General features: G+C 34.7%; 2 protein-coding genes across 19 annotated transcripts; one reads left to right on the forward strand and one right to left on the reverse strand.

The window, feature by feature from the left end:
* Positions 1–10,684: 10,684 nt before the first annotated feature.
* On the reverse strand, positions 10,685–14,262 carry LOC107917440 (uncharacterized protein At4g17910). 18 transcript variants are annotated; one of them, XR_005925582.1, is made up of 8 exons: positions 13,946–14,197; positions 13,466–13,522; positions 13,315–13,374; positions 13,180–13,215; positions 11,927–12,045; positions 11,437–11,473; positions 11,139–11,229; positions 10,685–10,863 (listed from the first exon to the last, which is right to left on the reverse strand). XR_005925582.1 is itself a non-coding variant. In XM_041111278.1 (7 exons), the coding sequence occupies exons 2-7, from the start codon at positions 13,478–13,480 to the stop codon at positions 10,696–10,698; spliced, it is 435 nt and encodes a 144-aa protein (XP_040967212.1). In that variant the 5' UTR covers positions 13,481–13,515; positions 13,946–14,205; the 3' UTR covers positions 10,685–10,695. The 18 variants fall into 18 exon arrangements, 7 of the variants coding, with proteins under 7 accessions (XP_040967212.1, XP_040967211.1, XP_040967210.1 ...); XR_005925585.1 differs by having other exon boundaries at positions 11,437–12,083; positions 13,946–14,262; XR_005925586.1 differs by having other exon boundaries at positions 11,437–12,083; positions 13,466–13,515; positions 13,946–14,214.
* An 8,933-nt stretch (positions 14,263–23,195) lies between these two features.
* LOC121228124 (fructose-bisphosphate aldolase 6, cytosolic) lies at positions 23,196–25,762 on the forward strand. The gene is made up of 3 exons (XM_041111282.1): positions 23,196–23,621; positions 24,314–24,541; positions 24,652–25,762. The coding sequence occupies exons 1-3, from the start codon at positions 23,594–23,596 to the stop codon at positions 25,470–25,472; spliced, it is 1,077 nt and encodes a 358-aa protein (XP_040967216.1). The 5' UTR covers positions 23,196–23,593; the 3' UTR covers positions 25,473–25,762.
* The last annotated feature ends 510 nt before the right edge of the window (positions 25,763–26,272 follow it).

The following is a 26,272-nucleotide window of genomic DNA, read 5'->3' on the forward strand; positions in this document are numbered from 1 at the left end:
TATCATCTATTTCATGCCTCAAAACATACTATTTCATCATCTCAAAATTAAGCCATAACATACCATCTTCCAAGCAATAATATACCAATTAACATCTAGCTAGTAAAGCAATCATAAAACCATACCAAATATGCCCAAAACATAAGACAACTTAAATGGCCAAATTCACACCAACATTTACATCATTTGCAAGCCAAATCTCATGGCTAAAATCATAACTCAAAACTTATCATCTTAACACTAGCTTATACATGACATATATCATATATACAAAGCTTAAAAAGTACCAACAAGATAATCGATAGGGTGACATGTTCCCGATGATCCGCGAGTCCGAGCTAGCTTCAATTATCTATAAAACAGGGAAAGAACACACAAAGTAACCTTTAAAAGCTTAGTAAGCCATATACAAATAAAATTACCACATGAATCGACATCATTTCCATCAATAGGCAAACTATAAGTAAACACATATAAGTTCACAAACCTTTCTCATTGTAAATATATTCAGTATTAAAATTGAATTCATCAAATACTTTCCTTTTCAATGCTCGTATGAATCTCATACGTACCTAGATCACTTAACTCATTCACACATTCTTTTCTTGACTTGACGTTGCCTGTTGAACCGTTCAGAATTGTTAAGGATACTCAAAAATCACATATAGCTCATACAATGCCATACCCCGAATATGGTCTTACATGTTATCACATATCGATGCCACTGTCTTAGACAGGGTCTTCTACGAAATCATATAACGATGCCAATGTCCCAGACATGGTCTTACATGTAATCACAATACAATGCCAATGTCCCAGACATGGTCTTACATGTAATCACATCTCGGCAATCCTTATGTCATGACATTCGTATCCTATACTATTCCTAGGGTTCGTATGGGACTTTCGGTTAATATTATTTCATCAATACTTGCTCGTATTTGCTCGTTCAGCATTCATAGCAATTCAATGACAAAAAAATTTAATAAATCAATTTAAAATATTTATTTCCATATAAACTTACCTCGTATATACGACGAACGGATCAGATCGACTACTCGATAACTTTCGATTTTCCCCGATCTAAATCCGATTTCCTTCTTTCTTGACCTATATGAATTCAAATTTAACTTATTTATTCATCAAATCATTCAATTCAGTCCACAAATACATATTTGGGCATTTTTACACTTTGGCCCTAAACTTTTACATTTCTTACAATTTAGTCCTTATTTCATAAAAACACAAATTGCATAATTTCTTTCTAATTTCATGCTAGCTGAATTCTTTATAGACTCCTAGTAGCCCATTATTTTCATTTATTTCACAATTCAACCTTTAAATTTACACATTTCTCAATTTAATCCCTAATATGCATTTTTACCAAAAATCACTTTACAAAAGATGATAATCTATCATTTATCTTTCATTTTTCATCATCATCTATCACAAAGATCAAGCATTCATCAATGGAATTTTACAAAATCACCAACAAACTCAAAAATTAAGGCATAGGCTAGCTAGTACTCAAAGCAACAATCACAAAAACGTAGAAATGATCGAAAAAGGAACAAAAGTGGACCTTCAATTGAGCATCAACATGGCCGAACCCTAGCAATCTTGTTAATGGCTTTTTCTTCTTTATTTTCGGTTGAAAATGGTGAAGATGAACATAATTTTTCACTCTGGTTTTATTACATTATGATTTATTTAGCTAATTACCAAAATGACCTTATTTAATATCCATTAAAAACACTTAATGGATGGCTATTCATGTCAATTTCCACTATCATAGGTCTAATTTCATAATAATGACTTCCACCTTTTAATTTTATAGCAATCAAGCACTTTTAACATATAGCATGCTACTTTTGCATTTTTCGTGATTTAGTCCTTTTATCAAATTAACCATCCAATCGATAAAATTAAAACATGAAATTTTCACACATACCTAATCACATGTCATAAACACTAAAAATAATATTAAAATATTTTTCTAACCTCGAAATTGTGGTTCCAAAACCACTATTCTGATTTAGCTAAAACCGAGCTGTTAACTATCCCATTTCCACTTAGCCACTATCATTGGCTGAAGTAAACCCAAAGGCACTTGGTGTTTGAGTTTCACTTGTTGACAAATCAAACATCTGGAAACAAACTTAGAGATATCTCTTTTCATGTCTGACCACCAATACATTTTCTTTAAATCATTATACATTTTCGTACTACTCGGATGCACAGATAGATAACCATTATGCGCTTCATGAAGAATTTTCTGAATAAGTTCATCATTTTTTGGTACACAAATCCTACCTTAGAACATCAAAGAATCATCAGATCCGACATGAAAATTTGAATCACTAACTGATTCACAATGAGCTCTCTTGGCTTGCAAATCACTGTCACATTTCTAAACTTCACAAATATGCTGAATAAACATTAGCCTAGCACTCAACTCGACTAGAATAGAATCATCATTGGATAAAGTCAATCTCGTGTTCAATAGTCTCAAAGAAAATAAAGTCTTCCTACTCAAGGCATCTGCGACTACATTCGCTTTAACAGGGTGATAGTCAATCACCAACTCATAATCTTTCAGCAACTCGAGCCATCTTCATTGTCGTAAGTTCAAGTCCTTCTAGGTCATCAAATACTTTAAACTCTTATGGTCAGTAAAAACATGACATTTCTCACCGTACAAATGGTGTCGCCATATCTTCAGAGCAAACACAATTACGGCTAATTCCAAATCATGCGCCGGGTAATTCTTCTCATACGGCTTCAATTGTCTCGAGGCATATGCTATCACTTGCCTCCTTGCATCAACAAACATCCTAGTCCATTTAGTGACGCATCGCTATAAATCACAAACTTTTTTCCTGGTTCAGTTTGCACTAAAACCAGTGCCTCAGTCAATAATGCTTTCAATTTTTTAAAACTTTGTTGACACTTATCAGACCACTTGAACTTAACATCCTTTTGCAGCAATCTCATCATAAAAGTAACAATCATAGAAAGCCCTTTAACAAACCGTCTATAATAATCGTCTAAGCCCAAAAAAATTCTAACTTTGGACACATTTCTCGGCGGCTTCCAATTAACAATCGCCAAAATTTAACTTGTATCAACCCGTATACCATCACTTGAGACAATATGGCCCGAAAATCTGACTTCTTTGAGCTAAAACTCACTTTTACTAAACTTAGCATACAACTGTTTTTCTCTCAAGGTCTATAAAATAGTTCTCAAGTGCTCTGCATGCTCTGCCTCATCTCGAGAATAGATTAGTATCTCATTGATAAAAACAACTACAAACTTATCCAAATATGGTCAAAAATTTTGGTTCATTAAGTCCATAAAAACTGCAGGAGCATTTGTTAGTCCGAAAGGCACAACAAGAAATTCATAGTGCCCACACCTTGTTCTCAAGGCAGTCTTTGGCACATCCAACTCTTTAACTCGCAACTGGTAGTATTTGGATCTCAAATCTATCTTTGAAAACATTGTTGCCCTTTTCAACTGATCAAATAAGTCATCGATTCTCAGTAAGAGATATTTGTTCTTTATGGTCACCTTATTAAGCTGTCGATAATCAATTCAAAGTCTTATAGAACCGTCTTTCTTCTTCACAAATAATACCGAAGCACTCCAGGGAGAATAACTCTGTCTCGCAAAACCCTTATCTGTCAACTCTTGCAATTGAGCTTTCAATTCTTTCAATTCATTTGGAGCTATCCTATACAGGGTTATGGATATCGGTGTAGTCCTAGGGACCAAATCAATACTAAACATAACTTATCTAATTGGAGGCAAACCTAGAAATTCTTCCGGAAACACATCCGAATATTCACACACTACTAGCACTGATTCAATTTTCAATTTAGATTCTTTTGTATTCAATAGTAGGCAAGATAGGCTTCACAACCTTTTCTTATACATTTCTGAATAGACATCAAAGAAATCACAATTGGCAATCTATCTGACTTATCTAATTCAACTAGAAGAATTTCACCATTTTGACATTTCAATTCAATGACTTTCCGTCTACAATTTACTATAGCATCATGCAGAGTCAACCAATCCATACCCAATATAACATCAAATTCATCAAACAGCAACAACATCAAGTTAGCTGGAAAATAGTGACCTCTAATCATCAAAGGACATTTATTGCATACTTTATCAACTAATACATGCTTGCCTAAAGGGTTTGACACCTTAATCATAAAATTCGTAGACACAACAGGCATATTCTTACTAATTACCAAATTCATGCATACATATGAATGGGTAGATCCTTGGTCAATCAAAGCAATAACAGTAGTATCATAAAGAGAAAAAGTACTGGTGATAACATCAAGAGAAGATGCATTCTCACCAGCACGGATGGTGTAAGCTCTAGCCGGTGCTCTAACGTCAGGCCTCCCTATCGAATCCTTCATCACATTTTTGTTGCTACCTCCATTCCCGGTATTTCTCAGGGGTCTCCCTCTAGAAGTAGCATTACTCGGCCTTATACTCTGAAACTTTTCTTTTTCAGTCATCTCAAGGCAATCTTTAATGAAGTGATATTGGGAACCACACTTGAAACAAACTCGGTCATTCATGCGGCACTTGTTGGGGTGACATCTTGCATAATGTGGGCATCCAGATCTATTAGGTCGATTAACAACACTCGCAATAGAAGTAGTCTGAGCTTTGTAGCTCGAATATTGATGTAACATCCCTAACCCGTATCCCTTATCAGGATAGGGTTCGAGGTATTACGGGATCTCTACATTTAAAACATACTGAATCGACTCACCAGGTTTAGCTTAAATTTGAAACTTCCAGGCATTCACATCTCGTCCCTTAAATGGGCCTTCAAGCCCCTAAATATACATAGAGATGATTCGGGATAGGACCGGGAACATTCAATAACTTAAGAAAACTTCCTTATTTAAAAATGTCACACGCCGTGTATGAGGGGCGGTATGGTCACCCACGCCCGTGTGGTCTAGGGAACGTTCATGCTTTTAACCTGTGGGCAACACTGACTTTTAGGCGCAGCCAAGACACACGCCCGTGGGCTCACCCCGTGTCCAAAACTTGAGCATTATGTTAAAATAACACGGTCCAGACACACGCCCGTGTGTCGTACCCTTGTACTAATTTGACTTAAAGTTTTTGATGCAGGGGACACACGGCTATAGCACACGCCCATGGGAGAACCGTGTGTCACACACAGCCTAGACACACACTCGACTGTCCAACCATGTGAACTCTAATAGGCTATATTCCAAGCCTAAGGTCACCCTTTTCTACCTCTTATGCTTAGGAATTAGCAAGTTTGAGAGAAAACATGATTTTGCACTTGTAAATAATCTTAATAAAACTCATTGTATGGAAACCTCATATCATTGGTTTCATATGTGATAGGTTATTTCCCATTTAGTGTTTATGGGTTGACATGTCACTTTAATACATCCAAAATTGGCTCGTTCATGTGACTCATTGCCAATTGGTAACGACCCATCACTTATAAATAAAATTATGCATAAATTCGTAGGTCATGGCCTACTTCAATTAAGCCAATTTTCGTGGCCATATACAAAGAGATAAACATATTTTTACATGCCTTCATTTGGTAAATCAAATGACACGTATAACAAAATACTCAAAAATACTATACATGCCATTGAACAAAACAAACAAAGTCTTTATACCAAAGCTTGTCTAGTTGATAGTGTGTTGACTCACCAATCGTCTTCCAATCCTTATGAGTCCTCGAGCTCTGTAAAACAGGGAAAAAGAGACGGGTAAGCATTTACTTTCTTAGTAAGCTCGAATAACCAGAAAGTAAACTTACCGATTAATTAGCATACATCCATACTTAATTCATGAAATCATCCATTATGAAATGATTTCCTATCACATGCACTCAATCAATGAGTTAGTCACATAATCATGTATCATGTAATTTAACTAGATGAGCTCATCATTCAACATTTCATTTATATATGTATATCCCATGTTAGTCTCGTTGAGTTTCTAAGAAATCCTGATGGAATACCCATTATCCGTCAATTCATACGAATGATCATTCCATATATGCACTTCCGTGAACCTCACATCATATGGCAGGATTACAAGTCCAGGCTAAATGCCCCATAACATGAACTCGTAAGGTGATGTCGGGATTACCAGTCCAGGCTAAATCCCTTATAGCGACAAACACCCTTAATGAGCTCGGATCTGAATTACCAGTCCAGGCTAAATTTAGACCCTAATAAGATTACCCGTCCGGGCTAAATCCGTAATGAACATATATTCTTTGGAAGGCTCGATCATTCAAGGAACACCCGTCCGGGCTAAATTCCTTTCCAAACTTGAGATCACGGATTACCCGTCCGGGCTAAATCCTTACTGCAACACATGCAGGATCTCAATTCACATGTAAAACATGGTTTATCTATCGAATCCCCTTTTTAACCTCAACCGAGATAGTTATCAACAAGTCATTAGCAAAGGTGCATTTCATGCATTTTCATACCATCAATAAATGCAAATATCATGCATTCATAAATCATACAATTATGTATATTAGGGGTTTACTTTAAGTTATCCGAACTTACCTAGTATTCTTTTCGGGATTGTGTTTCGGTTATTTCGAAACCTTGCGTTTACCACGATCGACCTCTAGAATTTGTTCCTTGGGCTCTATAACAGCAAAATTAACTCATTAATACGCCACATTATACATTTCAAGTTTAATATCTACCCCGGTCTAAATGACCGTTTTGCCCCTAACCTTTGACATTTTTACGATTTAGTCCCTAGGCTTGTATAATGAAACACCTGCAATTTCTATCTTACCCAAGCCTAACCAAACATTTTTCTCTCTTATGGCAACGCACATTCCTCATTATTTTCCCCATTTCTACCACACATTTACATCTTTTGCAAAATAATCCCTATAAGGGTTTCTCATGAAAACCAACTTGAAAAAGATGTTTAACACACATTTATCTTTCATATTCCACCATAATCCATCAAAATACCTATAACTCATGCATGGGTAAATTTTTGAACATGAACCCTAGCATGAAATATGGGTAGAAATGGAGAGAGCAAGCTACCGGGATTTCAAAAATACAAAGAACATGAAAAACGAGGCTTGGGAGAACTTACTAGTTAGCTTGGAAAGCTTGAAAACCCTAGCTATGGTGACCCTTCAAGTTTCGGCTGGATGAAGGAGAAAATGAGCTGATTTTGGTTCATTTTTCCCATTTTATTTCATTAAAATTACAAATGACCAAAATACCCTTATGCCCTTTCTTTAAAATTTCATCCATGCAAGCCCATTTTTGTCCAAAAATTTAGAATTTAGGCAAATTGCTTTCCAAGACCTTTTAATTCATAATCTAAATCAATTTCATAAAAATTGATTCTAGAATCCAAGTTTTGCAATTTATTCAATTTAGTCCCTAATTTCCAATTGGACATCTTATACTTAGAAATTCCTCATGAAACTTTAAAACACGTATATACTCATATTCTAGGCCTCATAATAATCATAAAATAAATATTTTGATGTTAGATTTGTGGTCCAGGAACCACTATTCCAACTAGGCCCTATTTCGGGATGTTACAATTGAATTCCATGATTTCTATTTGAGAACCCAACTGAAGCATGAGAACGAGAATGCATTTCTTTAGATTTCTTAGACTGAGATTGGAACGACTTACCCATCGGTCTCTTTCTTGCATCTCTAGCCTCAGACTCGACTTTTCTATTTTCCTTGGCCAGTTCCTTAGCTTTACAAGCCCGATCTACGAGCACAACAAATTCTTTCAGCTCAAGAATAACCACTAACAGTCTGATGTCTTCATTAAGCCCATCTTCAAACCTTTTACATATAATAGCTTCGGAGGAGACATACTCTCTAACATACTTGCTGAGCCGAACAAACTCTCTTTCATATTCAGCAACTGACATGCGGCCCTAGTTCAGCTCAAGAAATTCTTTTTGCTTTTGGTCGATGAATTGCTCATTGATATACTTCTTTAGGAACTCTTCCTGAAAGAATTCCCATGTAACTCTCTCTTCCAGAACCACAAATACTAGTGTTTTTCACCAGTGATATGTCGTGTCCCTCAGTAAAGATATAGCACACTTCAAGCATTAATCGGGTGTACAAGATAACTCATCGAATACTCTAATAGAATTCTCAAGCTAAAATTCTACTTTTTCGGGATCGTCATCGGCATTTGCTCTAAATTCTTCAGCGCCTTGCTTTCTGATCTTATCAACCGGGGTTCTATTCAACCTCATAAAGTCCATACCTTGAGGCACTATAGGGATAGGTTGAGGATTAGAAAGGGGTGGAGCATGTTGTTGTTGAGCGGTCGGGTTTGTTCGAACGAACCCTGAGAACCACTCATTCATCATCTAGAAGAAGGCTTCCCAAGCCTCTTCTCCTTGACTAACAGTTACGGGTCTACAATCAACTGGCACTGTTCCTTAGGTGGGAGCCAGCACATTACTTTCTACGTCATCTGCCAGAACTCGATCAGGATCCATTACTGTATGAAAACACAGTTTAAAATTGTCAGAATTCATCACACTATCACAATTTCTATATGGCATGTATAGCTAGACTCGTACACATGCTACGTTAGTCCAAGAATCGACTAAACTGTAGCTCTGATACCACTAAATTAACACCCCTTACCAGTATTCGATGCTGGAACCGAGTACGAAGCATTAACGGACTGAAACTCAAACAAACATTCAAAACCAAGACATGAATTTCCACTTAAATTTAGAACTTTTCAAAAATATTCATATCGTCCCTTAGACGAGCCTACGAGACCCAAAACATGCATTAGGAGTGGTTCGAGACTAAACTGAGAACTTTAGAAAACTTCCCAACACTTCAAAAAATTTTCATCAAAATAGGGGTCACACGCCCATGTGGCTTTAGGACATGCCCATGTCCCTAACCCGTGTAACTATCTGTTTATGACATCATCAACAAATTGAAGTCACATGGCCAAGTTACATGCCCGTGTACTTAGGCTATACGGTTGATTTAATTTTCATAATTTTTTATAAAATAGGTGCAGACTTCGCACGACTTGGGCACACGCCCATGTCCCTGGGTTGTGTCCTTCACACGGCTGAGACACACGCCGTGTCTCTGCCCGTCTGGACAAAATAAGGCTATTTACCAAGCCATTTTGCCACCTTTACTAGCACCAACCTATACCACAACAAAGCAACACCAATCCAAGCATATACATACAACCAAATCAACCACAAACAAGATATCAATAAAACATTTGCACTTACTAACATTTATCATGCATAAGCATCACAGACTTTTCTTTTTCATTTATGCCAAATTTTATCATCATGATAAGCATCATCACATAAATATGTCAATGACCAATAAGAATAATATTAGCCAACTCCCAATGGCCATATACAAAATGAATCATTAACCATTTCAATGCCAACACACTCGGCTACACGAATATGACACGTAACAAAATGACCAAGTCCCTATACATGTCATACTCAAAATATTGAAACTAAGTATACCCAAATAATCGTTTGATAGTGTGAATTGAGCTCCGACGTTTCTCGATCTCTGAGCTAGCTTGGCGATACTATAAGGAATGGAAAGAAAATGGGAGTAAGCTTTTAAAGCTTAGTAAGTTTGCATGCAAATAATAAGCAACATAAATTATACATTAATCATTTAACTATTCAACATAAGTTAGCATAATTATCATCAAGGCTTAGCTTACTCATTAGCATTCTTACCAAGAGTTCAACTCATACTAAAGTTTATACTCATAAGTTTTACATACATACCTGTACCAACTCATAACATAGTTACACACTTTGTCATCTTTGACATACTCTTCGGATTATCCGTTGAACACTTGAAATATTATCGGATACATAGAAGGTCTTGCACATTAGTGCCACATATGTAGCCAATGCTACCTCATATCTCATAATACATAGGGCTCGTACACGAGCTAATCACAGGCCTGCTCACACAAGTTGTCAGTCAAGACGTAGCTACGTACGCTGCTCACATAACCTGTCAGGTATTCGCAACACATGCTCACTATAGGAAAACAGACTTTTAGCGGCGTTTTTTTACCTTTAGCGGTGTTTTTAAGCGCCGCTAATACTTTTAGCGGCGCTTTCCCAAGCGCCGCAAAAAACGTCGCTATATGCAACGCCGCAAAAATTAGTGGCGTTTTTTTGAAAAAAAATGCCGCTAAAGACCATGACCTTTAGCGGCACCTTTTTTGCAAATGCCGCTAAAGACTAGAACTTTTAGCGGCGCTTTTAAAAAACGCCGCTAAAAACCATGATCTTTAGTGGCGCATTTTTCTCAAACGCTGCTAAAACCATGACCTTTAGCGACGCTTTTTAAGCAAACGCCGCTAAAGACCATGACCTTTAGCGGTGCTTTTTTCACAAACGCCGCTAAAAACAATGATCTTAAAAAAATTATTTTATTTTAATTAAATAATATTTATTTCTATGTTAAATATTATATTATGTTTAATTTTTGAAATTTGAGCTTTAAACTATATACTTTTAAGGATAAATAAAAAATATTAATTAAATTAAATTTTCCATTAAAATTTAAACTTCTAAACTAAATATAAAAATTAATGAATTTAAATTTAATACATAAACATTAATTCAATATGTAATTTAATACATAAAAAAAATACACACATACAAACACACAAAGTATTAGAATTTCTAAAACATAATTCATCCTGGTGAGAAAATAATGCCAAAATGTTGAACTCCATATTCCAGTTGACTCCATATTCCCCCACATGTACCTACAAGGGAGAAATTCCATTAAACGAAAAAAAGTATTGATCATCAATCATCAACAGCTAAAATGTTGAACTACCAACATTAAGAAAGGCGTCATTTAACTAAAACCTTATTATGCAAAATGCTTTGAGTACAAACTGGTTTGGAGCATTATTTTAGACATCTCCCAGAGTTCCATTTGTTTTATATTAGCAAGTAGATATAGTACACAACTTATCCTATTCCATTGCAAACAACTATTATTACAAAAAGTCCAGCGCAAAGAAATATATTCTACCTGATAGTCTAGATTCAATGTAGAAGCAAGTCTAGCAAATCCTAACAGTAGTAGCGGAGTTGCAGATTTAAAGGCTGCCTTCCACCAACTCCTTAGGAAGCATTTTGAAAAGTTAGTGGAACATAGATCTGAAACAATATACATCTATATACTGCATACCAAATTTAGATATGCTGCATGCACAAAAGAAAATTGTGATGCCAAAATTATAACGTATGCTCAGAAGAGAAAGAATTTACAATGGTAAGCAATATACATGACAAATTAACACCAACATCTGGAAAATATAACGACTCACATTGATGATTTGATGTTTCGTGCTTGCCGTGAAGTAACTGCATTCATTAGCACAAAGGAGCCAACTCCAAGGTCCATCTAAAAAAATTATGCAAGGTTCAAAAACATTAATATGATAAAATATTTGGGATTGATATTTTCCAGGATAAAAACATAAAAGTTTACTGAAAATACAAACAATTCAATAAGTTTTAAGATATTGGTAGGACAAGTTTAGAAGTTTTCAAAGTGAATGAATGTAGACATCCACTTCTCATACATAATAATCTTTCTGAAAGGATGTAAAGACCCCTTATGAGAACAACAATAACAAAAATATTATGTACGAGGGTATAGGATTAAATGTTAACATGGGTCCAGACATGGCAAAAATTCCACAGCCTTGCTCGGAGTTGGCTGGACCACTCGACTGTGGTCATTGTGGTTTTTGAAGATTCTTGCATTTTAAGGCAAGCAAGATTTGCCAAATAATAAAGGAGAAAAAGACTTTCCATGGCACTTTGTGAACATGATGCCAGGCTTTTGGAGCTAAGTTCCACGCCATCCATTCCTTAAAATTGAGATGATTCGATGGAGTGGTTAAGTTCGTCGGCCAAGCTATTGACCACCACTGCTGCGAGCAATCCTTTAATACATGAGCAAATACTCCTGTTGTTCACAAAAATGGACAAGTATGTAAATTTATACATAATACAGGACAGATAGCAAAATTTTACCAATAAGATTTATAGTAATATATAATACTATAATGTAAGCATTAAAAAAAATAAAATGACTATACATAAAAATTTAATGAATGAAAAATACATAAATTACTAAATATTAGATTAAATATAAAATAGCATTTTTAAAAAATAAAATGAAATAGACTTAAGATGAGACAAAATTTTAAGTGCATATTCCAAATCAAGCTGAATTTGAACAAATATAAAATCTATTAACAACATGCGTAATTCTAAGTTGAATCTCGCCAATAACACCTCTAATCGTGAGTTATGCTTGTTACTGTCGGCTCTAGTAACTCACAAATCTGTACTTTTCTAATCATGTTTGGTTCCACTTCATAATGTCTACTGCATACAAAGAATTTTGTAATTAAAATGTGACAGGTTTTGCTAAGTGCTGAAGCTAGAAATGTTAAATTCCCAACAGCCAAGATACACAAGTAAGTGACAAAGTATATCAATAAATTCCCACTACATGTAAGGCAAAGAGTGTGGGTAGAACAATGAAGACATAATCCAAAGCTACATGTAAGTTAAATCAGAAAATGAAGTGAATGATTAAGTTAGAGAATGGAGAGATGTGTCCAATCAGTTTTAGTGATTTTATTATTAGGCATTTTGTTTCCACTTATGTAAATTACATAAATACATAACTTCCCTCTAAAACTCGAAAGACAAAGCAACAGTTATGAAGTGCACACAAAAAGCAATGGTTAAAGGTTGCAATCAACCTTTCTCTTTTAACTAATGCTATGTTATACAGACTACTAGTATTTTATTGTTCTTAATATTTCACCCAAAAAATAGTTTTATTAAATAAAAAAGATTGCACCGCCATGAATGTCTGGAAATGGAACCTTAAAGCTAAGGTTGTTCAGTTAAAGTTTTGTCAGCAAAACCAAATTATGCAGTTATATTGTGTCTCTACTTGCAAACATATCGTGTCTCCAAGCAGTTATATCTACGTAATAGTATCCCCTCAATCAAATAAAATTAATGTTAGAATCAGATATACATACCCCCATTATTTTCCTGTTGGACTTCTTCTCGAACACCTATAAAGCAGCAGCCTCATAATATTCAGCCAATTTTTATCAGAAACTGAATTAAATAAACATGAAGTTAAAATAGTAGCGCAAAACTTGTTTAGATACCTTCTTGAACCGATCCATGGTGCCAGACATTATGCCCCTTGTAGCATCCATGCCATTGCCCTGATTTACAACAAAATCAGTTAAATAACAAGAAAACCAGAATTTTTCATGAAAGTTGGAAGTTTTGGGTTTAACAGCTGTAATTACACACCATCCGGTCAAGCATACGATTATGACTCTCCACTTCATCATGTATATCACCTGTTAACTACAAACAATTTAGGCATATCAATTGTTGGCCAAATTAGTACAAACCAAATAAACTCTACATGCGTCACAACTCCCACCGGCTTCCTAGAACTAAAATCAGGCCAACACAGATGCAATAAACAATTTACATATGGATGCTTTTTGTTTAGGCAATTAGTATTCTGCTAAGCAAAGACTTAAAGAAATAGAAACTAACGCAAAAGCTATAATATTTAACAGAAGGAAACAAACAATCCAAAAATAAAGAACAACGTATACTAGACGATAAACAAACAAAAATGAAGAGCAAGACCGACATCTGTAGATTTGAAAGACGGAATCAAACAGTAATTTCTAAAGCTGCAAACCAAAAACCCTAAGAAAAACCCACTGATATACAAGTAAAAAAGCATGGATCTGAAACTAAAAAAGAGATTGATACCTGAAATGAGTCTCCGTTGAAGCAGCGAATATCAAAAATCACAAAAACCAGAAACACCAGAGAAAACTTAGGGTTTCCCTCTCACGAAAACTCTCTTCCTTCTATAGCGTGTGTTTTTTTGGCCGGTGGATAACCAAAGCTACAAAAGAATGACAGGAAAACAATGAGTCTTCACCGTGTCTGCTGATTCTTTTGGGGGAAATTTAGGGATTAGGAGAAATTAGAGAATTGGAAAATTGTTTTGCGTTGGGGTGAATGGCTAAGTAAACAATTATGTTTTTTTTGCGGCGTTTTTTTTTTAAACGCCACAAATCCCCTAAATCTTCAATTAAAATGACGTTAAATTATTTTATTTTTTGCGGCGTTTTTTCGAAAAACGCCACTAACCCCTTAAATTTCTAATTAAATTTTACTTAATACATCATATTTATAAATACTTAATGTAAATTTAATTTTTTAATTTTTTTATAAATATATACATTTTATTTTCATTTGATATTTATTAATTTTTAAAATATAAACAAGTTAAATATTTTTAATTATTATTATTTTTCTATTAGTCATTGAATTATATGTAAGTTGTGGATTTAGTCATTTTACTTTAATTTTGTTTTTTTAGTCATTGTAATTTTGAAATTTTGAAATTGTAGTATTATCTCTTAAATAATTTAAACTATAATCATAAGTTTAATATATTCAAATTAATATTATCTCTTTTACAATTATATAAGAAATTGTTTAATATATAAATTAAAAAAATACTAATTAATTTAAACCGTAAACCTCTTAACCCCTATCCCATAAACATAAACACTAACCCTTGAACCTTTAACCCCAAACCCTTACACCTTAAACTCCAACCCTAACCCCTAAACCCATAATTCATCATAAACCTTCAAATACTAGTTAACTCCTAAACCTTAAACCCTAAACTATATATCTTAAACCATAGTTAACTCATAAACCTTAAACCCTAAATCATATATCTTAAACCCTAAACCTTAAACTATAATGATAATTAATTCGATATTTTAAATTCAAATTTAATTCGATATTTTAAATTCAATACTATCTCTTTTATGATTATATAAGAAAATATTTAATATATTGTATAACCATAAATTTTAATAATTATTGTTTTAGGGGTTATAGATTAGTGTTTATGATTTTTTTAGGGTTTAAGAGTTATATGACTTTTAGTGGCGTTTTGTCGAAAGCGCCGCTAATGCTCTGGTTTTTAGCGGCGTTTTGCCAAAAGCTCCGCTATTGCTCTGTTTTTAGCGGCGTTTTTCCAAAAGTGTCGCTAATGCTCTGGTTTTTAGCGGCGTTTTGCCAAAAGCGCCGCTATTACTCTGTTTTTAGCGGCGTTTTACCAAAACGCCGCTATTGCTCTGTGTTTTTCAATTTTTGCGACGTTTTTTGATAAAACGCCGCTAAAAATGCCGCTAAAACCCTATTTTCCTGTAGTGGCTGGACTACTCAACCACTGGTAGGACGTACATGACCAGCACCCAGATTCACATAAATCACATAACTCATGGCTTTCTAGTGACATGTCACTTGTATCCTAATCTATTCTTAAAGTTCAACCGGGATTTTTCTCATCGTCGAAACTTCGTTGAATATTTCCATATAAACAATCGTACAATTTATGCAACATTAAGCATTAAATACATAATATAACATTGCATTATTTACACACAAACTTACCTCAGTACAAAATAGTATGAATTGAACTTAATCGTCAATAACTTTACTTTTCCCCCGATCAAGGTCCGAACTTAGTTTTTCTTGATCTATAATAACAAATTTAACTTATTTAATTATTACATTACTCAATGCTGTCCAAAAATCAACTTATGAAAAAATTATATTTTTGCCCCTAACTTTGACATATTTACATATTAGTCCTTAGGCTTGTAAAATGAAATGTATCCATTTTCTTTGTTACCCAAGCCTAGCTAAACCTAAATCATGCTCATAACGGTCCACATTTTTTATCAAATAACATTTCTACTACCCATTTTTATAATTTTTACAAATAAGTCCTTTTTATGCATTTTCACTAAAAATCGCTTAGTAAAAGTTGTTTATCACACTTTAAACATACAATATCTTCCATCAAACATAAAAATACATGCATGCCACACATGGGTAAATTTTTAAACATGAATCCTACTTCAAAATAATGGTAGAAATAGGTAAATCGGGTTACGAGGACTTCAAAAATGTAAAGAGCATCAAAGATGGTTCTAGGATGTACTTACAATCAAGCTTGAAAGTTGAAGAAACCCTAGATATGGTCTCCTTAAAAAAATTGGCCAAGGTGAAGAAGATGGACAGCAATTTTGACTTGATTTTCCCTTTTTTATTCTTTTATTTACTAAATGACAAAAATACCCTTAATGCATAACTTTGAAATTTTACCTATTCATGTCCATTTTTGTCCACTAACTTATCTAATGGTCTAATTACCAACTAAGGACCTCTAGTTTAAAATCTCATAGCAATTGGACACCTTTAACAAGTAGAACTCAACTTTTGCACTTTTTTCAATTTAGTCCTTTTGACTAAATTGAGTGCCCGAATGTCAAAATTTTCGAACGAGATTTTCACAGAATAGTTCCATAAAACTATAGACCATAAAAATATAATAATAATAAATGCTTTTTTTCTACGTCGAATTCGTGGTTCCAAAACCACTGTTCCGACTAGCCCCAAAATCGGGTTGTTACATGCAAGCTTGTTTCTTGGAGGCCCAACTAATGGCTCCACCTCTTATTGTAAAAATCCATCCCGATATAGACTTATTGTCACTTAGACTTGTAATCCAACTTATATCCGAGTAACCTTTTAGTACTGCAAGATAATCATTATAGAATAATTCCAAATTTTTTGTTTTCTTAATATAGCCAAAAATCCTACAAATGTCTTTCCAATGATCGATACTAGGACAATTTGTAAATCTCACCAATTTTCACACAGCAAATGTGATATTAGTTCTAGTACAATGTATTGTATACATTAGACTTTCGATTGCACTGGCGTATTCAAGTTGCATTATAGCCCTGTAGTTATTCTCACTTAACTTGAAGTTCGATTCATATAGAGTGTTCGAATCCTTGATATTCAAGTGTTTAAACTTTTCCAGTACTTTCTCGATGTAGTGAGATTGACTTAGAGCAAAGCTCTTTTCATGATTTTTCACTTTTATACCTAGAATTGTATCTACCTCATTGAGATCTTTCATTTTAAATTTTGAGACTAGATACTCTTTGGTCTCACGAACACCTTCCATGTTCATACCAAAAATCAACAAATCATCTATATAGAGATAAATAATTACACCATACCTATCAATGAATTTAGTGAAAATACATTTATCCGCACCATTATGTAAAAAACCATATGACAAGATAACCGAGTCAAATTTCTCATCCCATTGTCTAGGCACTTGTTTTAAACCATATAATGACTTGATCAACTTACACACCTTATGTTCATTCCTAGGAAGCACAAAACCTTCTGGTTACTCCATGTAGACTTCCTCTTCAAGATCACCATTCAAAAAAGTCGTCTTAACATCCATTTGATGTACATGTAACTTATGGATAGATACAAGTGCTATAAGAATTCGAATGGAGGTCATCCTAGCCACTAGTGCATAAGTGTCAAAATAATCTAGGCCTTCTTTTTTCCTAAATCCATTAGCCACCAACTTAGCCTTAAAGGTTTAAAAACCCCCTGTTGGAGTATTTTTCCTTTTAAACACCTATTTACACCCGATAGGCTTCGATCCTTGAGGAAGATCAACTAGAATCCAAGTAGTTGGATAATATTGAATCCATTTCATCATTGATCATCTCTTTCCAAAATGTTGCATCCTTAGAAGTCATGGCTTCACCATAGGATTGTGGATCACTGTCCACATTAAAACATTATCAGGATCTTCCTAATTATGGATTGGCATAATTAAAAAAAAAGCTCTCAACCTTTGGAGGCTTTTGGATATATGCCCCTAACTTTTTTTATTTTTTGATTGACACCTTCAATGTTACAATTTTTTCAGAAATCAGCCCAGTTTTAACGGTCAACGTGAGTTGACCGTCAATGAAATTCTAGGTCAACATAATAGCTTATGTGGCATGCCACATAAGCCCACAACGTCATAGAAGATGTCATCTATTTCACAAAATTTTCTCTCATTATCTCTCTTGCCAAACATGTTGCTGCCATTTTTTCTCTCATTTTCTCTCTTCCCAAACACCATTTTTCTTCTTCAAAACATATTGTTGGTTCACTTCATCTACAAGAATCTCTATTATTATAATAAAACCCATTAGCCAGTTTGCAACTACAAATACAATTCATCCAATTGAAAGCAAAATTGCTGGCTCCTGTGAACGAAAATGCAGAGGAGAAGTAATCGACCATTGCCATTGCTAGTGGCATCCCCTGCTCGAGAGGATAACCATTCTTCACTCAAATCAACCATTTTCAACAAAAAGAAGAGGACTATAGCAGCTAACGCCTCCCATTCAACTTTAGCTTTCGCTTTCTTCAACCTTCAATCCTCACCGACTAATCACAAAACCCTAACCACCATCTTCAATCTCAAGGAATTTGCATCTTCTCGACTGGAGGATATAAAGCGTAACCTCATCAACCGATCTCACTCTGAGATTCTTAAAGATCTTGACGCCTCTCACTCGCGCCTCCAAAGCGCTTCAAGGTCTCTCTCATTTATTCTTGTTGATCCGTTTGATTATTTATATGAAATCATAGGACCTTTGAATTTTAAAAGTTGTTATAATTAGACTGTTAATTTTTTTCTTAATTTTTCTACTGCTAATTGTTTTTCCTAATTTGACAGATCTAGACACAAGCATGCCAACAAGCGATTGAGGAAGTTGAAAAGGAATACAAGAGGATATTGGAAAAGATTGATGAAAGCTATGAAGTATGAAAGTAAATCTTTCGACGATGAATAAAAGAGAAATTAACCATATTCTACAATTAAAATTTTTTCCCAATTTCGACACTATCATTTAATTTCCTTTTTGTTGTGTTCAATTTCAGGCTTCATATGCAGAATTCATGGTAGATGCACAAGCCACTGCTTCCCGTGGTATTTTCGTGCTACTTCTTTTCATCGCCACTGCTATTTCAACAAGGTCTTTCATTATTATTGCTACATTTTACAGTGTTTACTGCTTAGCAGAGTTCCCTGATTTATCGAAAATTAATAGAAACCTAACGAAAGAGTTCATAAAAGATCATCTGGAAGCTGATTATGTAAGTTGCTTTTAAATCGGTGAAATCGGTGGATCCTTCATCTAGCTTTACCTATGCAAATTGAATTTTCATCACGCCACACATATTTTACATTTTAGTGAAATTTTCATCATCTTATTGTCAATTTGTGTTGCTGTCAGTTTGCAAAACTTCTATTTCTGAGCTTTCCAAGTCATTTGAAAAACAAATTGACGATCTTCACAACTAATTTGGAATGCCATTTCATATGTTTTAGAGATTCTTGTAGATGAAATGAGCCAACCATATGTTTTGAAGAAGAAAAATAATGTTTGGAAAGAGAGAAAATGAGAGAAAAAAAATGGCAGCAACCATGTGTTTGGCAAGAGAGAAAATGAGAGAAAAAAATTTGTGAAATAGATGACGTCATCTATGACGTCATGCGCTTATATGGCATGCCACATAGGCTACTATGTTGACCTACAGTTTAATTAACGGTCAACTCATGTTGACCGTTAAAACTAGGCTGATTTTTGAAAAAATCGTAACGTTAAGGGTGTCAATCAAAAAATAAAAAAGTTAGGGGCATATATCCAAAAGCCCCTAAAGGTTGAGGGCTTTTTTTGCAATTATGCCTTATGGATTCTCTATTTTCCTCAACAAGGAATGCTAGAGATTGTGAGGAAATGAAATAAGGACCAAAGTCCTTTGCTTTTATCACTCTTTGACTTTTTTTTCGGTTTCGTATCCTTATTATCACAAAGACTTCTTTTGGTTTGATCACTTGAGATCATTGGTTGATATTCTTTTTTCGAATCTATCGAATCATTGAAAATCTTATTTTCAATGAATACAACATCTCTTGTTTCAATTGTCATATTTGACACTAAGTCAAGAACACGATAAGCATTAGAGTGTTGGGCATATCCAACAAATGCACCCTTGAAGGCTCTTGGACCTAAATTTGTTCTCTGTTGGTCAGGAACTCTATAGTAAGCCAAACATCCCTACACTTTGAAACAAACTACGTTTGGCATCCGACCCTTTCATAACTCATATGGAGATACTTTGAATTTTCTCGATGGTATTCTATTAAGAATATAACACGCAATCGATAATGCTTTACCCCATAAATTATATGGAAGTTTAGCATTTAACAACATCGAGTTAATCATATCTACTAAAATACAGTTCTTTCTTTTCGCCAAACCATTTTGTTACAGAGTATAAGGAGTGGAACAATCATGTACCACACCTTGTTCCCCACAAAATATATTAAATTCATTTGAAAAATATTCACCACCTCTATCACTACAAAGCACTTTGATTTTCTTATAATCAAATTCTCAACCTCATTTTTAAAACATTTAAACATATCAAAAGCCTTCTATTTACTTCTCATGAGATACACATAAGTAAATCTAGAGAAGTCATCTATAAAATTGATAAAATATAGTTTTCTACCTCTTGTTAGTATTCTATTTAATTCACAAACATCTGAATAAATTAAAACTAACACTTGTGAATTCCTTTCACATTTATTAGGAAACGGCTTCTTGGTAATTTTTTATTAAATACAAATTTCACATTTATCCTCAAACTCATCATTACTTAGACTTATATAACCATTCTTTTGCATATATTGTAAACTTTTAAAATTAAAATGTACTAAACGCGCATGCCACAAAGGATAAGATTCAACAATATAAGTAGAAGAATTAACTTTATTCATATCAATGCTTAACTTGAACATACCCTCGTTACAATATCCTTTTCCTTCATATATATCACCCTTAAGTAAGACAAACTTATTGGATTCCAAGATAATCTTGAACCCCTTGTTACATAGAATACTTGCAGACACTAAATTCTTTCTTACATCAGGAACATGCAACACATTAGTCAAAGTCAATTTCTTCCCATGTGAAGTTGAGTTCCACTGTCCCTTGACCGAGCACCTTAATCGATTGATAGTTGCCCATAAGCATTTCACGGTTTGCCACTAGTTTATAACTCTTGAATTGTTGTTGGTTATTACACACATAGATAGTAGCTCCAGAGTCGAGCCACCAATTACAGGACTTATCATTCATGGCTATGTTGAGTTCAGTAATTATACCAATCTCTAAATTTTTGATCCCTTCCGTAACCATGGCCACTAAGTTCATGCCTTCCACCATATTGGCTTTGGAAATTGTGGCATCTTGCTTCTTCTTGAGAAGTCTACAATCCTTAATATAGTGTCCTTTCTTATTGTAATTATAACAATTGAGAGTTTTTTTCTTCTTATCTTGCACGTACTTGGTCTCAGATGTGGCCTTTCGCTTACCATTTCGAGAGTTCTTGGACTCGCTTACATGGTTCACTTTAGAACTTTAGAGAAGATACACCGCATCACGCTTCTAAGTTTCCTCTTCAATACTTTAATGCCTAAGTATTTTCTCCACAGTGAAGTCATCTGCCATATGCAGAAGTTTCTTCTGATAATGTTCCAAGACGAGGGCAACTTAGAGATGATAGGCCCAACTTGTAATAATTCCGGAATAACAACTTTTAATTCATGAAGCCTGCTTACAAGGACTTGTAATTCATGGACGTGATCCATAATCAGGATACTATCGAGCATTTTGAATTCGAAATACTTCATCATTAAAAAATTATTAGTACCTTGTTGTTCGTGTTGTATTTCTCTTCAAGAGCTTTCCATATTTCCACCAGGGATTGCATTGACATGTAAAGATCATACAATCGACCAGGCAAGGTGTTGAGGATGTATCCTCAACATGTGGAAGTGTCTTCTTCGTGCTTCTTCTTGAGTTCAGCCACTTTTTCAATTTCCTCAAAATTTGCATTGGGGGCGGGATTCTCCACAGGTTGTAGGTTTGGATCCAGAACGTACTCCACATTTAAGACAGTAAGAAGGAACAACATCTTGTCCTTCCAACGATTGAAATTTGAACCATCAAATTGGTCAAGTTTCACAAACTCTTGGTTCATCACTTTGAATGCGGTGTTAGCCTTCGTCGCCATCTCCAGAATTTGTTCTCTTTGATTGTTGGATAATTGAGTGGAGACGATAGAACTGGAGACTTGTATGGAAATAAACAGTAGACTTCGAGGCACGAATGAGGCTTTCCAAAGAGAATTATTTGCTCCCACACAAAGTTGCTAGAAGGTTAAGACAAAGGTCCTCCCAGCATACAATGAAGTTTTGAATTTCCTTTGATTAGCAAAATCAAGGAATTCCCTAACTCTTACTCTAATTTTTGAAAATAAGATTGATTGTGATTGTATATTTGTGAGCACTATAATGCTTCTATTTATATGCACTCTATGAATACAATTTGAAGAGTCACAACCCTTCATATTGGACATACTCCTTGAGAGAAACATGTCCCATGGAAATGTATTCATTGGATGATAAATCATCACTTTTAATTTGAATAATGCTTATGAATAATTAAATTTGTAATATGATAAATCGTCACTTTTAATTTAAATAGTGCTCATATTAATTTGCAATCTATACTCTCCATCAATTGTTAACAGTGAAAATGGATAAAATTTTTAATAGAAATATTAATTTACTCTTTAATCTAATATATATGAATTAATTTATTTATTTTTAATAAAAAATATAATATAATATAACTTATAATGCAAAAATATTCATGATACTTTCACCTATAAATCACGATATAATTTACCCTTAAAACTTTAATTTGAATTGCTTAGACTAATGTATTTTCAAAATACATATAATATATAACTTCATTTTTTTCGCCTGATCGTGCGTGGGTTCTCAAATTTCTCCTTATTTGAAGAGATCGTCATAAATCAAATCAAAGCGGAAAGTGGAGTAGCAAAGAATTCTTGATTGCACTGTTGTTTCAGATGACCAGACTTTTAGGTCTTTAACCGTTTGTTATGGTAAAAAATAGTTAATATTAATTAGATAAAAATAAATTAAAGAGAAGAAAAAAGCCCAAGCCGAGGATGGAAAATGTTAGGTGGAGCAGAGATTCAAAAAGGTTTGTTGAGAGTTTGAGGGGTAAAAGAGTGAAAGTGCAAAAAGAAGAAAGAAGAAGAAAAACCATGAACGAATAAGTGAGGAACAGATCTAACGGGCAGTAGTACATGGGTTGCTTACTTGGTAAAGAGAAAGACGACAAATTAAAATAAAAGAAAAAATACCCGAAAATCTAGAAAGCCAAATCACCCCCCACCTATCTCTCTCTTACTTTCCATTTTAACCTAACCCTTCTCTTTTAAAAACCCTAACCCTTCTCTTTTAAAAACCCCAACCCCTCTTCCTTTTCCACTCGCTCTCTTTTCCTTGTCACCAAAAAACATCTTTCTGGTCAATTCAATCCTCCTTTTTTCTATTCAACCATAATGTCTTGCTTCATTAGCAAATACGCCGGTAATTACCCTTCCCTTTCTACTTCCTTTTTTCCCCTTCGGCGTTGATTTTATGTTTACAATCTTAATCTCTTTGATCCATCTTCGTTTTTTTTTTTCGATCTTTAGATTTTTGGTCTGATCTGTTAATTGTTATGACATTTTTACGAGAAAACTTTGTTCTTACTGTTTAACTAAATTAATTGAGTGATATATCTGGTTGACTTGGTGGTTTTGTCACTTTAATGAAAGCAATATTCTTTTGGTGTATAGATTTGGATCTTGTAAGGCCTGCTTCTTTTTTCTTGCGATCTGATTGTCAGTGGTATTAACTATGGTCATTTGTTTGCTGCTCTTTAATCGAAAGGAACATAATAGATTTTCCCTCTTTTTAAGGAATAATATTAATTATAATTTTGTTCGTCTTTGTTTTTGGGGTTAAATTTTGAAGATCTAGATCTGCATGCACCTGCTCGGATATTATCTCTCCGATCCCTTTTTTATAACTGCGTAATATTTTTTAATATATATTTATTGAAGTTTTAATTTAATTATTACTCCCTGATGTGCTTAATAGTATCATGATATCTTTCTGGATCTGAGATTAGTGAACCTTATCCTTCACCCTTAGGCTACTTAAGTTTTTTAAACATTCTGATCTCTGTTCTTTATCGTGAATTGATGGCTTATCTTTTAATTATTTAAATATTGTAGATGAGTTGGCTAAAAACGCTGCTTACATTGGCACCCCTGGAAAGGGTATCCTTGCTGCTGATGAATCCACCGGCACCATTGGCAAGCGTCTTTCAAGCATTAATGTAGAAAATATTGAAGAAAACAGGCGTGCTCTCCGTGAGCTCCTCTTCACTGCTCCAGGAGCTCTTCAGTACCTCAGTGGTGTTATTCTCTTCGAGGAAACCCTTTATCAAAAAACCGCTTCGGGTATTATTAAAATGACATACTTTGATAATATTAAGAACCTCGGTAGTGTTATTCCTTTTTAAGAGCTTATGGATGGTTGTTGATTTCTGATATTGATATTTGATGTGCAGGCAAGCCCTTCGTTGATGTTTTGAATGAAGGTGGTGTCCTCCCTGGCATCAAGGTCGACAAGGGTACCGTTGAGCTTAATGGAACCAATGGCGAGACTTTCACCCAGGGTCTGGATGGCCTTGCACAGCGATGCCAGAAGTACTATGAAGCTGGTGCTCGCTTTGCTAAATGGCGTGCTGTCCTTAAGATCAGTGCTAATGAGCCAACCGAGCTTGCAATCCAAGAAAATGCCAACGGGCTAGCTATGTATGCTGCCATCTGCCAGCAATGTGGCCTTGTCCCCATTGTCGAACCTGAAATTCTTGTTGACGGATCACATGGCATTCAAAAGTGTGCTGCAGTGACAGAGCGTGTTCTTGCTGCTTGCTACAAGGCTCTAAATGACCACCATGTCATGCTTGAGGGTACTCTTTTGAAGCCTAACATGGTGACCCCTGGTTCGGACTCCCCGAAGGTTGCCCCAGATGTTATTGCTGAGTATACTGTTCGTGCCTTGCAGCGAACCGTCCCTGCTGCAGTCCCAGCTATTGTATTCTTGTCTGGTGGGCAAAGTGAGGAGGAGGCTACTCTTAACCTTAATGCCATGAACAAGCTCCAGACCAAGAAACCATGGTCACTCTCATTCTCATTTGGACGTGCCCTTCAGCAGAGCACTCTCAAGACCTGGGCAGGAAAAGAGGAGAATGTGAAGAAGGCGCAAGATGCTTTGCTCGTTAGGTGCAAGGCTAACTCAGAGGCCACTTTGGGTACATACAAGGGTGATGCTGAGCTTTGTGAGGGTGCTGCAGAGAGCCTTCATGTCAAAGACTACAAATATTAAGAAATTAGGCTTGTAGTCAAATATGTGATGTTTAGAGGAGTAAATTTCGGTATTGATATTAGGGTTCTAGTGTTTTTTTCTTCTTCTTCTTTTGAGCTTCTGTCGTTGCTCATCGAATTTAGTCTGTGGAATCAGACAAATTACAAATAAGGTTTGGGACCCTGTGTGCTCGTTGAGTATTTTTGGTTTTCTGTTTATTTTAGTTTAAAACAAAATTCTCTGATTAATTGAGTGTAAGCCCGCATTGTGGGACAAAAATGACCAAGTATAAGCCCTTATTCTGTTGATTATTTCTTATTGATTTGCATTTCATGATTCATCAGTCGTAATATTACATTTGGAGGCCTTGGCAGGGAAGGAAAGGGTTAATACCCACATATGTTTAATATTGAATTATTCGCGTGATTGATTTCAACCAATTGAATATCTTAGATGCAAGGAATTTGAAACTGAATTTGAGGTTAAATTTATGGTTCCACATCAAATCTTAGACAATCCTATATGTACAGGTTCATGTCACGATTCAACTTTCTTCCGTTTTGCTATTTAAAATATTTTTTTTTGGTACTTAAATTGTCATTATGTTATATATATTTTATATATAATGCTTATTTTTACTCATAATTTTTCTGTAACATTTAAATTGGATAAAATATATGCTTAAAAACACTTAAAGTCACGCCTTGATTTTTAAAATAATGTAATGCATATTTACATATGACAATTCATAACATGACATCCATTTAAAGATTTAAAATTCAAATACATAATATAATATCTAAAAGGTTTGAATATTCCAA

The sequence above is a fragment of the Gossypium hirsutum genome, chromosome A04 (assembly GCF_007990345.1).
Source record: "Gossypium hirsutum isolate 1008001.06 chromosome A04, Gossypium_hirsutum_v2.1, whole genome shotgun sequence".
Classification (NCBI taxonomy): Eukaryota; Viridiplantae; Streptophyta; class Magnoliopsida; order Malvales; family Malvaceae; genus Gossypium; species Gossypium hirsutum.